Here is a 16228-nt window from a genome sequence, read left to right on the forward strand (position 1 = left end):
GGAGAACGCCATTTATCATGTAACTAAACATGACGTGAGGGGTGTCAAAAGGCGCTCACTATCTTCAGTCGGCAAAGTCGTGTTCTTAGCTTCAGAAATGCACATAATCAAGCCGACACGGCTACGATGTTAAACCCTTAAACAAATACTAATCTTGCGACGATAAACCTGGGAAGAGCGGTCACTCACATCCACCACGGTGAACCAGAGCAGGTTTCAACGTCAAATGGAATTAAAAACACAAAAAAACTCTAAAGAGGTGTTTCCAATTTCAGTCCAAAGAAATTTTAGAGAACAACTTCTTAGCTGCAACTCCGTCAAATTAGTTCGAGCTTACGCGTGCTAAGAGCTTTGAAGATTCAAGACCTGAAAGTTTAATTAAGGTGATAAATCTAATTTATTGGTTGTATTATATGAAATGCCTCGACATTCATGAGCTTCAATTTTATTTCTTGAGGCATGGCGAATGCATTTCAATCGACCTTTTCACGGCAAATGTTAGACGGTGCACCGTTTAACTTGATTGATATTGTGTTAGTACGTGATATGATTTCATATACACTCATACAAGCAGATTTAAAAAGCTTTAATTATACGTCTGTGAGGTAGGATGGCCTGAGAAAAAGCCTCTGCAAGGAAAAGCCGCTCTTCGCTCAGACATCGATACACTCGAAGTCATTAAAATATAATCATTAGACTCTAGACATCGATGCTCATCGATGGAAACTTCAAAAGTCCTAAATTGGGTTTACCAATTCTAGAAGGATCTTTGTTACTCCTAAAACCTCACAAGCTTCTACTAATTAAATAACAAATTCTGATTTATATTGACTAGGATACTGAATATTGTTTCATATTTAGGATGTTTGATTAATTCATTGACAAATATATCATAAATATGTTACAATTTGCACATCATAACTGAATTCGATAATGGAAAATTATGGCCTTTCAATTTGCTTTGATGGCCATTTTATCAAAAGTAATTCCACTCACTCGTCAACTAATTTTGAACAAAAAGTGGAAAGTAAAAAGTCAAGTGAATTTCCACTTTTCCAGTAATTTTTTTTTTCAAAAATTTGGTACCATATCTCTTGCGTAACAAAAAATAGTATATTATGCAACGCGTTTCATAATGAACATTTTGCCGCACGCACGTTTTTATATAAACATAAAGTAGTAAGTGCGGCAAAATGCATTATGAACAAGTATCATACGCTATTTTTTCTATTTCGCCTTATTTTAAACGAAAAAACTTGATTTCGAAATCTAGGGAATTTTAGGGTGGTTGGCATTTGCAAAATGTTCGAGAAAAAAATTCGAAGTAACCAAATCCAATTTCAGTCCGTTTGACAGGTGTGACGTTTTGAGGTTACCGTAGCGCAAGGAAGCCAAGAGAGCAAAGATCTTGATCATGATCATGATGGTTCTCTTGCATCCAAAGAGTTTTTCTCCGATGAATTATTAAGCCAAGTACAACAAGAAATAATAGTGTATTGATCGATTTATCACGGTTTATCAAAACCAAAATCTAAATTGACAACGTTGACGGCAGGTTGACGGTTTGCCTGCTGCAAACTTAAGAAAAATAATAAGTTCCTGGAAATTTTGGCACAAGATTGGTCCATTACGATACCGAAATACGCTCAAACGCGTATCGAAATATCTTCATTATAAACGCGAAATAGAAAAATGTTATTATTTGTATTATATTTCTGATAAATTCACTAGAAACGTAATTATAACAATCCCTAATCAAAATATTATCGGCTTTACCTAAATTCAGGCAGTTCAAAACAAGCTCACTTTTAATCCCAACTGAAGTAAAAATAAATATGTATCTTTAATGAAAGTCATTCTGATATTTTTAGCAGGTATTTTCCAAAAAACTATACCTAAGCCTACTAATTAAGATTAGCCAATACAACATAATTATTCATATTGATGACCGAGATAAAACCGCTTTTAAGTTGATCGACAAACTATATAAAATAATAGCTGATAACATCAAGATTTTAACAGATAATACAAGCCATTGTTAGTTTTAATTTTTGATTGTTATTAGGTTTTATTTGTGATTAATCAGATCAAGGCTAATTTTAACACCGCTGTTGGGATCTAACAGGTAAAATTATAATTTGACAAGAACTTCAAACGAGCTTTGATACTATTAAGCTACGTTTGAAGCTTAATCTTTCAAAGGATGTTCAGTCACCTGCACAAAATTAAAAAACAAAAAAGCACCTTAAACGCTTAATCAGTCAAAATTATTATTTTAAACTCAATAAGAAGAACACAATTAAAAAACCATAAAGCTTCCGCCTGTAAAAGCTCCTGTACGAGAAATCACCTATCCAATAGATTGTAAAGCTCAACGTTCTCTTCAATGAATTTGCTATAAATCTAGGTTAATCGTGCAGTGCAGCTTCACAATCCATTCCTGCTGAAAGGAGCTGTGGCAGTTTTACTGATGACGGTTTAACCACATCATCCGAAGCTCGGAACAATATCTCTGGTAAATCGTGCTTTCAATAACAGCATAATAAACAAGATTTCTCCGAAAAGTGGAAATTTATCCTTTCCTTCGCTCGGAAGAATAAGCATGACACGAAGTACAGAAAGAAACAAGTTAGAAGTGAGCAAAAATAACAAAAGTCGTATAACCGAAATTGCGAGCTCGTCGCCGTGGCGCCTCCCGCGAACTTTATTGAAGTATGGGCCGGTGTTTGCGACTTTCAGGTGACCGGCATCTTGTGGTCATTGACTTGGCTGAAAGAAGCGCCATGTCTAGACTAGGAAACAAATGGTTTTATTACATAACTTTAAAAAGTCATTATTTCCGATAGCATTGTTATGAATGCAGAGCGCCACAAACAACTTCTTCCGACTTGTGCTGACTTATCGGAAGCTATTTTTCAGGTGTGTATTGAGAAGTTGATGATGGATGGCTGCGCGAACTGAAACGACGTAAACAAACAGTGTAACGTATTACAAGGGGAAAATCCATACAGTCGGATTGGTATTGGCTGACAGAAATTTATTTTCTACAACTAATGTGATTCGTTATAACGTTGCAAATGTGCATTTAGTTAAGTTTTCTCGTAAAGTCAGAACAACAATTGTACATTATTTGTCTTGAGCTGACTCCCAGATCGGCGTTTGAGGTCCAATCCTCGCACCAGAATTAGTTTTATTCTCATTTTTCTCACCCTCCAATGGACAAATTTACAAATGTGGATTTTATCGGTTCCTTTAAAAATTTACAACTCTAAAAACTAATCCATGTAGAATTACTTTACCTCGCTCTGAATCAATAATGTGAGCTTGAATAATTCAGTCGTACTATTGCTCCACTATAGTGTAAGGAATAAAAAGTGGATGAAAAATAAATGGTCTCAAGATACCTATCAACTTTGACGTTCTTACAAGTGCTAATTGTCATAAAAAAATCAGAAGCGCATTCAGTCCATTTAAACTGCTCTTATTAGATGATGTAATTCATTCATTCGCTCGGAATCGGTCCTAAATCTAGATGTTTTTGTTTGATGATAACGTTTGAGAATGAACGTAGTGGCCAAAGACGAAGGAATGTCGAGAGCAAACAGTGATGGTGGCTAAGTACACAACACCGGCTGTCCACTGTACTGCTCCTAAACCGCTAAAAGTGTTTGTCTAAGCATTCATATTAGAAGGTTACTGCTACAGGACGTTTTCCAAGAAAAAACTTCTGTAGCCGTAAATATGTTTGTATACACACATGGGCGCACACAAACATGTTCAGTACCCCCCAGTTCAGATCAGTTCGTTCAAAAAATTGCTCTGTTTATTACTTTCGATGAACTTTATCAGAGCTTCCGCTGCTTAAAATTGTACTGAAGTAGGAGTCAAGTAGATTTCGAAAGTCTTGTTTGTGAACGGAAACAATAGACGGAAGAGACATGGAGCTTCGTAATCGTAATGAAGAAAAGTGATAGTAAAAACAGAAGGATTTACGCGTTGTGTTATGTAACTGTATTATTCGCCGTGAATTCCTTTCACAAACAAGAGGTTTAAGCAGTTTGAATTGATATATAAGTTTATGCTTTATCCCGTCTTCATTATTTGAAACTATTGTTCTTTGTTTCAGAATCTGGAAAGAAAAAATGGTGGAGGAACCTTGTCACGTTTTCAATTGGCTTGGACATTACAATAAATTATAATAAAACAAGTAAGAGTAATTTATATAAACCAGTTTAGTAACCTTATTACATATCGTAAGTACCAATAAAAGTATAAATTATTGTTATTACTTCTGCATGATTTCGGTTCGCAAACGGGTGGGTGGGCCGTCAGCAATCTTCACTCCGAATGAGTGTCATTACAGATACCGCAGATAGCCGAAATTCAGTGGCAATCAGAACACATTTCAATTCAGAGCAAGTCTGTAAATAAGCAAGTTGTTGACGCCGGTTTTCGGAAGCCCCCTATATTTTATTTCAATAGGCTGTCACTTATTCAAATTAACAAGAATGCTCGAATTAAGGCGAATTAACCCAAAACCGGTGGGAAGAAGTCTCGAAGAGCATCTTTAATTGGGAGACATAAAAGAAAAATGACGACAGACATAATAATTATTTTAATTAAAATTGGAGGTGATGGTGTGGCATACCATTGGGCGGTAAAACACGATGGCTTGCGCCTTCGAGAGTAGTTTGCAATTTGCATTCCGACGTTGTTGTATGGATTATGCTAAAAGAAAACCTGTCGGGTTGCACCAGAAGCTGGATCCGCCTCACATGACTGACTGATATTCTATACAATTTATTACAGACATGGTCACTGCTTTGCCAGCGGATTGGCGAGTTCGATATAACATACAGAAACGGCTTTTTAATATGCAGAAATGTCAACGTAATTCTCGACGACGATAAAATTCGACTTTAATGCTGTTAACTGTTAACAGATAAACGACAAATGTAATCCTCGAATGCAACCGAGCCGCACAGATGCAATTTACCACCACGCAACTTCAAGAGCCAAATGGTGAGAGAACATTTCCACCAAGATTAATAAAAAAAATATCAAGCTTCTCTATTGGATTTTAATCCGTCCACAGCCTCGCTTGAATTGTTACCTCTTGAGCAGTACATGAATAATCAATGAGAAGATGAGCGGGTGTACAAAAAAAAACCAATTTTATGTGTATTGTCAACAAGCCCAGACTTGGTTACATACCCTCTCACCCATAAAAACTCTTTGTACACCTTTCTGATCCGTAAAATAGAGAGCAATAAAATAGCTTGTTAAGACTTGTAACCAAACTTATTGGTGACAATTTTTATTACGTTTACTCCCTATGTGGCTACTGACCGCATTTTTCTACATGAACACATTTCGAGACTCGGAAAAGCTCGAATTTATTACCGACAATGCATAGTGGAAAATTGCTCATTTCCGTCCATTTTCCTCAAAATGGTATAAATCTCGAAAAGAACAAACTTTGGGTAATTAAGCGATTATAAAATACTGCCAAGATTGCTATTGTAGTTTTATTTACAAAGCACACATCAATTACTAAATCGAATGTGTATTTGCGCGTTAAGCTGTTCAAAGAAATTTTACAAATACTCTAAAAGTCAAATTAGAACTAATAATCATGTTTGTAAGTAAATTTGTAATGACATTCCATGTTGAAACTTATACGACTATTTTATTTGTTCTTCCTTGTTTTATAACACTTTTAATTGCATAATAAACACTCAAAGTGTTGTTGTTTTTGACGACTATTTATGTCTGCACGTGAGATGAATGAAATTCTGAAAAAATGATATTTAGAACTTATAACCCGATGAATGCCAAATCAATTTACGTAAGCACAGGATTAGGCGCCGATCGCACCTTGACACATCGCCCTTGACTTTTAAAAATTCAGTTTTTAAATTAATGAGTACAATAGTCTTGAACATCGGACGGCTTGTAATAAATTAAAAATTATACAAATACTAATTCATCTTTTTCCCATTTTGACGCATGTTTATGAATCTGGAGGAAAAATGAGATATTGAAGAAGACTTAAAACATTACTAAAAATAGTTCATTCTATGTGTCACTAACTAAAAATGCGAGTATAATGCAATCCACTTTAAAACTCTTATCAAAAACATAATTCCCCAAAGAATTGTAACTAAGTGCAAAATAAACAAACATCTAATACATAGATATGGCTCCTTACATACCATTTACCAGAATCATCACATTGTCTAGTGAATTTGTCATAAGATAGATAACTATAAAATTTATGTGGCACTATTTTAAATTGAATGCATTCTTTTTGATAAAATTTCAAAAAATCTAAGATTAAATATAACAACGTTGTGACATTTCCTTTATTTACAACCAAAATAAAATAAAATATACATCCGTAGATAGAGATTATTCTATTTTAGAGTTTATATTCTAAATTGTATGTATTGGGTTCTTACTTCATGTCCAAACAAAATTTTTGACCAGAATCAGATTCATCACCAACCGTTGGAATGAGCACTTCCTTCACCAAAAACCAGAAAATAACTAAATTCCGGTAAAAATAAAGAAAAGCACATAAATATTTGCATATCTTTGTCATTATTCACCACAATTGAAAATCAATTTTACCACTGAAATTGTTATCCTTATCACGTCCAGGTAATGTCGGAAATTCCAGTACATGATTTTTTACAAATTCCGTAACTGTGAAATAAACTCAATCTTTAATTTAGAATTTTGCAGGAAAATCCGGTGTCGATAAATTAGGTTAGTATTGTTTCTACCTACATGTTTACTACGCGATTAATAAAAACTGACCTTTACATCGATTGTGTTATGAGTTTAAAATACCACGAAATCATTATAAGCATGTATAAGAGACCATTCATTGTTGTAAAATTTATCGGTTTTTGAATAATTTGCCAATAAGCGGTAAATAAATGCAAAATAAGTCTTAACTTTGAAATGTGGTGAAGTCAAATAATTCGGCCCTTTCTTCTAAAAAATGCCCCACGCGAGTAATTTTAGAAGTTACATGAAAACGGCCGTCTAAAATAAGTTTGTTTTTGTTTCGGATTTCAAAATAAACAAACACAGATCCAGTAACACAAAGCAGTAATACGCATGGCAATAAAAACTATTAAGTAGATACTCAAACTGACAGCTTTCAGCGTATGCCGTCATAATACCATGCCCAAAAAAACGACTACGGATTAAGCATAAAATAACACATAAATATCAGAATCGTTTCGATTAAAGAAAGACAGACACGCACTCTAAAAATAGTCAAGTTAACTCCAAATCGATATGTAAACCCACGAGTTTTTTGGGTTTTTATAGAAAACGATAATTCGAAGCTGACATTTCACCTTTACGGCTGTGAATTCGACAAGTCAAATCACGGATGCTACTAATTGTAATTTATTGCGAAAAAATCCGTGGAAAATGAGAAAGCAAAACAAGATTATTGTCACCTGTTATTAATAAAGTCGTATTTCAATGACGCGAGCCGGATAATGAATTAAAAGTGACAATGCGAGTGTAAACGTCCATAGAATAATATTTTTGAATTTTAATAAAGTCGGCAAACATTAGCGTATTTATTCAGTGACGTGTTGTATAGGATATACCCAGTGCGAATTGAAGATACTGTTGCTGAATGGGTAAAAAGTGTAGTCAAAATTCAGTTTTGGGCTGTAGTTCCGGAATGTAGACAGGTACACTACCTGTTAGCAGTTCGGTGCGATTGACGTCAATTTGTATTTAATTTTGCTTGAGAAAACAGCACAATGGCATTCATTTGGGGTGGTTCCTCAGAATCCGGACCTAGTAGAGGACGTAATTGGGTTTTACAACCGAAAAATCTACCTGTAGAAGGTGTTGTTTGATTTTTACACCTGGAGACAGTACAGGGATTTCTTGGAAATTTCATTGTCGGCTGCATTGACTTGTAACACTGGAATAAGACGTATTACCAATTCTCTCCTCCACAAGGTCTGTTTAAGTACCGCTTTATTTTAGCCTTCACCAGTTTGCTGCTCTCGCACAGGAACGGTTCTGTTTACCGAAGCGGTGTCGAGAAATAAATACAGATAGGATCTCTTTTATTGTTATATGAGGTGCAAAAATTGCTGTCATACACCGTTCATTCATAAAAATCCACCTGAAAGGGAGTGAAAAACTCATTTATTCAACTCGGTGTTCAATACAACGATCCCAGACGAGTACTTTGATATTTTATAAGTGGCACTTGTTCATCGACAAGCTTGCTGACAAGTACAACTGTCATACACACCACTGTATAGACAGAAACCGTATCCGAAGCGAGGATTTAATTTACATCAAATAAACAACTTCACTTGCCTCTTTGTTATGGATAATTTTCCAACAGTCATCTTCGTAAATACTCGTCCCAATGAACGGACTTTTTTTCAAATTAGCCATCAAACAATACTACATGTATGCATAGGCGCGCCTAAGCTATTACATCGTTCAACATTTATTGTACAATCACAATGAATTTTTCGACCAGATGTAGTAGTAAATCACGACACCATTGTGTCTAATTAAACACTTTGCTAAGAACTCCGCTTTTGATACTTTAATGCGACTTTAAATGCCGTATGTGATATCATAAAACGTAGTACCGAATAAAAACTGCAGACGACACATATTGAGCATTGTATTGCAAAGAGGCCGAACCATTCATAAATTCTGTAAACGTATTGTGGCGGCGGGCTTTTTCCCAGTAATTGCCCTTCGACTACCTACATAAGTCAAGACACTTAAATTTCAGTCACACTAGAATTAGACCACATTCACGTATTTGCTTCTTGAACATTCTTGCCGAGTTAGTGCACCAGTTTTTCAGCACCTGTATCTATTAAAACCACGCAGATCAATTTCTCATCCTAGAAACTGGTTCAACTTTTGACACATAGCACCAGCAGCTTTTAATGTCCAATTAATGTAAATTTGAAAACTAGTACCAATTTGTCAAAACACTGATTTAGTTCTATTAAGTTCCATTTCCGTTGCGTTTTCTCATAAAAACTCTGAAAGTGCGTGTCTTCTCTAATCACCCCCTGACGATGAAGCAATCGTCGGAACATGGAGATTTTATATCCTTCGTTGATTTCGTAATGTAATAAGTAATAATTTTACAAGCCTCGAAACATTTTACAACGATAATTATTGATGTTTCTGATGTTAGTGTTATTATGCGTTCGGAAATTGAATTGAATACGAGCCCAAGCAGTATGACTGCTCATTCATATGTTAATAAGAACGACACTAAAACTGAGATGACATTACAATATTATGTGATATTATACAATAAAACCTGCGGTGCGCTCTGTTATGACTCTACATATTTTACATTAGGTAGAGTCATGTTAATAACATTGTTTCTCGTAGTAAATATTCAATCGTACACTTATTGATCGATAACACACTAAAATGATGAAAAGCACATGCAAACCTCCAATTACCTAGAACCGTCAGTTAATTACACATACAGGTGATCCATAATTAGCGCTTTAGGCCCGGTGCAGACTCATAAATACATCGTCAAATCAAGCTGTTGGTGATTTATAAGAGTTTTTTATGATTTCTGATAGAAAATTTAGGTCGATTATGTGGCTAGTTGTTGACGCATATGCATCGTGAAATTATCTAGCCTGCAGAAGTAATAAAATTGTTCGAAAATCAATATTGAGTAAGTTCTAGGTCTACTGTTGGCAAAATAGGTCAATTAAATGCAGCCTCTACGATCTATTAAAAATGGGACCAAAAATAGAGACTGTTAATGAATCCTTTCCATTTTAGATAAGCCATCAAGATAAATAAATACGAATTCCCATCAATCTTACTGTGGCAGGGATGTTTTGATGTAATATGACTTGGAGCAAAATGTCTAAACAATACATAATAATCCTGAAATTAGCAAAAATACAAAATTTAATCTAGAATATTGAATTTTTTTATTCAACCTGAAGTTAAAAATTTCTAAAAATTCTGTTTCTGGTTCTATAATTTTAGATTCTCGCAGTGATAATATGCGTGTCAAAAGTAGTAATGCCATAAAATTTCATTCTTGTATTCCTGAAATTTGCAAATATAGGAAATTTAATCTAAATTATTTGAATTTTTTTGTTCCTCTTAAAACTAAAAATTTCTAAAACATCCCATTTTGGTTCTACCATTTTGCAATTTGGCAGAGTTAATAAGCGAGTCAAAAGTAGCAGTGCCGCCAAAATTCATTGTTGTATACCTAAAATTAACGATAATACGAAATTTAAATTAAAATATTGCAAATTTTTTGTTGTCCAAAAATTAGGAATTTCTGAAAAATTCTAATTATGGTTAAAAATATTTTAAAATTCAGCAGAATTAACAAACGTGTCAAATGTAGTAATGCCTACAAATTTCATTGTTGTATTCCTAAAATTAGCAAAAATACACAATTTGCTATAGAATTTGCAAATTTTTCGTTCGTCTTAGAATTAAAAATTTCTAAAAAATCTGTTTCTGGTTTTAAAATTTTTGAATTTAACGGTGTTAATAAGCGTGTTAAAAGTGGTAGTGCTCCAAATTTCATTGTTTTATTCCTAAAATTTGCAAAAATACGAAATTTTACCTGGAATATTGCAAATGTTGCATTCGTCCCAAAATAAAAATTTTCTAAAAAAGGAGCTTCTGGTTCTGAAATTTGGAAATTTGACAGTATTAATAAGCGTGTCAAAAGTGGTAGGTAGTACATATCACCAAATTTCATTCTATATTCCTAAAATCAGCAAAAATCCAAAATTTATTACAGAATCATTATTGGAAATGCGTATTTGTACTAAAATAAACAAAAAATTTAAAAAAATCTGTCTCTGCTTCTAATAAAGTCAAATTTTGGAATTTGACCTAATTAATAAATGTGTCAAAGATAGTAACGCCTCCAAATTTCATTTTTGTGCTCCTAAAATTAACGAAAATTCGAAATTTAATCTAAATTATTGAAAATTTTTAGTTTGGCATAAAATTAAACAATTTTAAGAAATCTGTTTCTGTTTCTAAAATTTTTGAATTTGACAGAGTGTCAAAAGTAGTAACGACTCTAAATTCCATTCATGAATGAACTAAGTAGAGAAACATAAAAACATATATTAAAAAAAGTTGTTTGTTTTGTGGAGATCTACCACCAGTTAAATTTAATCCACTCATTCCTGTTACACCCTGTAGATAGTAAAATAGACCACACATAAAGAAACTATAAAAAAGCGTTATTATTAAGTATGTGTTTAAAACTACTCGTTGAAATCCTTTTTCTATTTTAATCTATAAGTGCTTTTTTTAGATAAAAAAATGCACTATTCATACAAAAATTAAACCAAAATTCAAGAGAAGAAAGCTCAGAGCTTCAGCAATTTTATGCATTGCTCAATCAGTGTCTTGATTGCAAATATATAATCACCCACTTAAAAAAACTGACGTGAAATCAACTTTAAATTTTTCTAGGATATGCTCGACGGACCAATAAACTTTCAAGCAAATTCTAAAAATCCCACGTCATTTCAATGAAGTGTTTGTTACCTAGAAACATGAAGTGCGAGGAATGGCAAAGATTATTTCGATAGTTTTATTTGAGTTGCATTAAATTGTAACCACAAAAACATCGTATTTTCCAATTTGTAAGTGCAAAACGTGAAATAAGGAATATGACGTTTGTACAAAATCAACAAACAAAGAATAAGGAATATCAAGAATTGCAATTAACAGAGATGTTCTAAATTAGAATGTTTTATTTACAATCTAAAAATGCATTTGCTTTATGCAAAACAATTCTGCCGGAAAAGTCAAAAATCTAATGAAGAAAAATTGAATCAATCTTTTGTTGAACAAAGTCAATAAATCGTAGTTTCCCGTACTCATACGTCAAATCTTCACACTCTAGTGCGAGAAGCGTTCATATCCGTCGTCCTTTTTTGATCACATAATTTATCTTTCCGCACGTATTTTTTCAAACTTAATAGAAACGTCGTCAGTACAAATCTGATTATTTATTTAAACATTTTTCATATTTAGAACGATAAAATTATAAAGCAAACATGAATTCACAATCAATAATATTGTTGGTTATTTCTAACCGTCCATTGATTCATCCGCGTGACATCCGCTGTCGACGTAAATTTGATGAAAATTGAAAATGCATGCAAGCTTCGAATTACGTATACCCTTCATTTAATTACATGATGGAAAATGCGGTTTAACCAGATCTCATAAATTCAACTGGTGATTTTCGCGAACTCTCGAATTAAATGAAGTGCTTGAAAATGCAGAATTGTGGACCACGGGAGCGTGGATGTAATGGAGCTAGAAAATTTTCAAGTGTCATAAACTACCGCAATACAATCGATACCAAAGCTCCAAATGTCACAGGTGTCTGAAAACTGTACCATCGACTGTTGGTCATCGCGTGGTAGCAGCTTTTTATCGTGGCTCTCGACCGATCGTCATGCGATATTGAGCAGGTGAAGACGTCAAAATTCAAATAAAACGTCAGTTTTTGCATATTTGGTGTTGAGAAAAGCAGAAAGAAGCTTACCTGACCGTCTCGTACATGTGTCTATGAGGGCCGCATTGGTCCGAGCCGCGAACGCGTGTTCGAACTTGCAATGCAGCAGCGTCGGCCTTCTGGGTCGATAAGCGCCGGCACACTGACTGACCCGACGACGTCGCCGTCGCGATGCCTTCCTTCGATCTCTCCCCCACTACGCCTACGTATTCGCAAACTTCACAAACTTTTAACGCAAAGTCATCATCCTCGGTGTTTCCGCTTTGAGATGTGGAGCACGCAGGAAGAAAACATCCCTCGAACAGAGAACTACTAGAACTGACCTTTATCGAAGCGGATGCTTTAACGCAACTATTTCGTTGCATTTCTTCCTTTTCCCCTACTTTTACAGATTGCTAATAGCGATTTATGATAGCAGTCATTTGCTGTTAAAGATCTAGAAATCGCGATATTTATTACGGGTGATTTGTTCACCCAAACAAACCACCAAGTAGAAATTCCTCCGGAGGAGACGGTTCTTTACGTGCGACAAATGTGGTAGGCGGAAAGTTATGGAGGTAGTAACTGTTAATTTGAAAAAGCTCTCTTAAATGCCTTTTACCTAACTACTACTAAAAATTATCAACTTCTTTAGCCTGCACTTGCAAACAAACGTCAATAAAATAACGACTTATGGACCTTAAAGACCCCACACAATGTTGCCATTTTATGTTATTAAGCCGAGGAAAAAACTTCTAGTAGGAAGTAGCAACATGACCTAAGTTGGAATTCTCAAACTATTCTTTTACAGATTTCTTTTGCCGTTGGAAGCTTGTCCAAACATATTTATTTATCGTATTTACATATTTTGTGCTACTTGTGATAATTTTAGTTCAACTCTTAGATCATCAGATGCAACCTTAGGACTACCAAAAAAATTCATTACGCGTTGTATTTTTGTCTCTGCAAATAAAACTGGATTACTTAAAGTATCCTCGATTCGTGTCATCCTTCGAAATAAGAATAGCACACCTGAAGCTTGAATTTTCATAATCTGAGATAAGAACATTTAGACACAGTTAGTTATTAAACGTTATAGCCTTCCAAAGCCGTAAATATTTTTCCTCAAAACAATGATTAGTAATACCACACCAGAAAGAGGCTATAAAACTCATACTCATAACAAGTGATTGAAAGTAGGAAGTTTTGTGCAATAAACTGAATTAAAAATTATTCAAATACTCCTACGTTTTATTATGTTTACACTGTTGGTGATGGAATAGGTAAATTTCCAACGGGTTGAATCTACCCAAGAAGCAAACACGCTTTACTGATATTGATGTAAAGACGTACGAAGGAATTTGAATGTGTGTTGTGCAAAGATAATTAACGTTATCAATACTGAAACGTGCATATTGTTCCGTAATTGCACTGATTTCCAACGTGCTTCCACTATTTACTAACATTCTTTCCGGATGAATCATGGTACTACACATTCCAAACACCATTTTCTACTAAAATTGCGTTTCGTCACAATTATTTTTATCAGCAGAAAATAAATATTGAAGTCGACAAAAAATGCCGCCTCTATTCAGATTGAAATCAATTGATCTAACAATTGAGAAGATCTCCACCGAATTCCAATGAAGATATTCTGCGACGGTTGGTAAATAACCACGACTATGGGTGCAAAGTGCAAATAGTGCAGGTAATTATATAACATAGCCCGTGTCAAGGTCATTTTGGTTAGCAAGTCTGTCGGTGCTTTTTACACCTCTCTCGTAAGGAAAACTTGCTTTGGATGCATTCCAATCGCCCCAAAACATCACCTCACTTGTTAACATGACACTTGGGTCAAAGAAACTATTGCGACATCGAAGAAAGATCACATGGCTGGAGATACCTCGACGAGAAACATTAATCACAACTATCAATTAATCTTCCAAAAATGATGAACACGGCTGATGTCGCAAAACATTGCTCTACTGCTTTTATTTATGTAAATTGGATTGGAAGGAAGATACTAAAGGTATGGGAAGACCACTGGCTCGATCATATCGTACTTGGACATTTAATTAGAAGATCAACATTGATTTTAGACGAAGGAAGGTTGCACTTTGTGTTTTCTTTACAAGATTTTCAAAAAAAAAAGATAACCAATTAAAATTTAAATTACGGTTTTTACGGCTTTCTTAAAAAGCATAGCCGCAATTGCTCACTAAAATAAGAGGTTGCGCATTCTTCATGAATACAAATCAGTTTTGTTTTATTTAAAGACATATTTTCAATGCGTTGCATAAGAAGCGGTTTAAAAATAAATGCATATTCTTAAATTGTTACATTGTTTCCTGTAAGATGTTATGAAACTGAATTATGCACTAGGTACATAAAAAGAATGTGCCTCTTTATCATCCTCGTTATGTTTTACATGCTTAATAGTGTTGTTTTTTTTTGCTCATTCTTTGATCATTAGTTAAACTTGCATATTTTTCGCAACATCTACTGGAAAAACAGTTAAATTTATTGTGGGTGACGAATTTAAGTCAAATTAGTTAAATAACAATCTGTCCCATTTACAAAAAAAAACAACGTGAAATTAAGATCCAAAATATTACGAAATAGTTTTAAATTCAATAAACAACAGTCTTCTAGTTTCTACATTTTTTGTTTACATTTCAGGTGTACCCATTTCGTAACAGCCCCATGGATGAGCAACACACCATAAATCTTCGTCTTGAATTAGTAATATTTCAAAGGAGACAAATTCAGAATCAAGAATGGAAAAAAAAAGAAGAATGATTGGCGCTTGCACTTTTCTTCATGTGTGAATAATTAACATTCGCGTCCGAAGATTTTCTGCGCGAGATACGATGAAAAATGGGATCGAATTGTCAGCCACTTGTCGAATCGTCGATAAGTTATGGAGTTTTGGGCTAATTTACGCTTAGCATTAGCACATTAAAGAGTAAGCAGGTGGTTAATTGAATGTTGGCGCCGAATATAATACAGGGGAAAGAATTGATGAATCGAGTGGCGCGTAAAGTGTGATGCAGGTGGGCGAGTTTGTATGTCCCTAACAATGCCTACCTCCTGCGCATTTTGGGCAGTTCTGGGTTGTCTTGAAACAAAACTCCTCAAGCCCTACCCGTTCTCACAATAATAATAATGAATAAAGATCAACAATAGCCATTGTTGAAATGTGGCTCAACTTAATATAATTATTACTGGAAGAAAATGAATCATTTGGGTTATCTTAACTCGGCAGTCGCTGCACAACTCCGGCCCTGACACTCCTGAGCTTACCATAATATTAATTATGCTCCTGTACGCGGCTGCAATAAATTCCTACACAAAAGTATGGCATATGTACACGTCCTTTCTACATTAACTCGAGTTATGCGTGCACAGAACGCACTTTTTCCTATATAGGTACATTGTGTTTTTATAGCGATAGGTTAGAGTTTAATGTTTGAATTACGAGCACGGAGAGAACTGAAGAGCCGCGACCGCAACGGTGGTAGTCGTTGATTAAATATGGTAATTCTTCCTTGAAATAAAGGCTTCGACAAAACCATGAATCTTTAAAACCGTACGGGATCTTGTGTTGTGGTTACATAAAACAACGTGAGAATGTTTTGATTTTAATTACGGCTTCGGACAAGAGGAGGACATTTTCTTAGC

General features: G+C 34.6%; 1 protein-coding gene and 1 long non-coding RNA gene across 2 annotated transcripts in view; one reads left to right on the forward strand and one right to left on the reverse strand.

Moving 5' to 3' along the window:
• The window catches only part of LOC148172637 (uncharacterized), a 36247-nt gene extending 23515 nt beyond the window's left edge, over positions 1 to 12732 (reverse strand). Inside the window, exon 1 of the mRNA XM_088039689.1 lies at positions 12599 to 12732. Within this exon, the coding sequence (XP_087895815.1) occupies positions 12599 to 12615 (17 nt within the window). The 5' untranslated portion in view covers positions 12616 to 12732. The remainder of the gene's footprint in view (positions 1 to 12598) is intronic.
• LOC148172635 (uncharacterized) overlaps positions 1 to 15855 on the forward strand; it is a 58484-nt gene extending 42629 nt beyond the window's left edge. The window contains exons 3-4 of the long non-coding RNA XR_015770289.1: positions 4127 to 4207; positions 15227 to 15855. This is a non-coding gene — a long non-coding RNA (uncharacterized LOC148172635). The remainder of the gene's footprint in view (positions 1 to 4126; positions 4208 to 15226) is intronic.
• The last annotated feature ends 373 nt before the right edge of the window (positions 15856 to 16228 follow it).

This window comes from Gnatocerus cornutus, chromosome 6, assembly GCF_029298725.1.
Source record: "Gnatocerus cornutus isolate USDA-ARS CGAHR chromosome 6, icGnaCorn1.1, whole genome shotgun sequence".
In the NCBI taxonomy this organism is placed as follows: Eukaryota; Metazoa; Arthropoda; class Insecta; order Coleoptera; family Tenebrionidae; genus Gnatocerus; species Gnatocerus cornutus.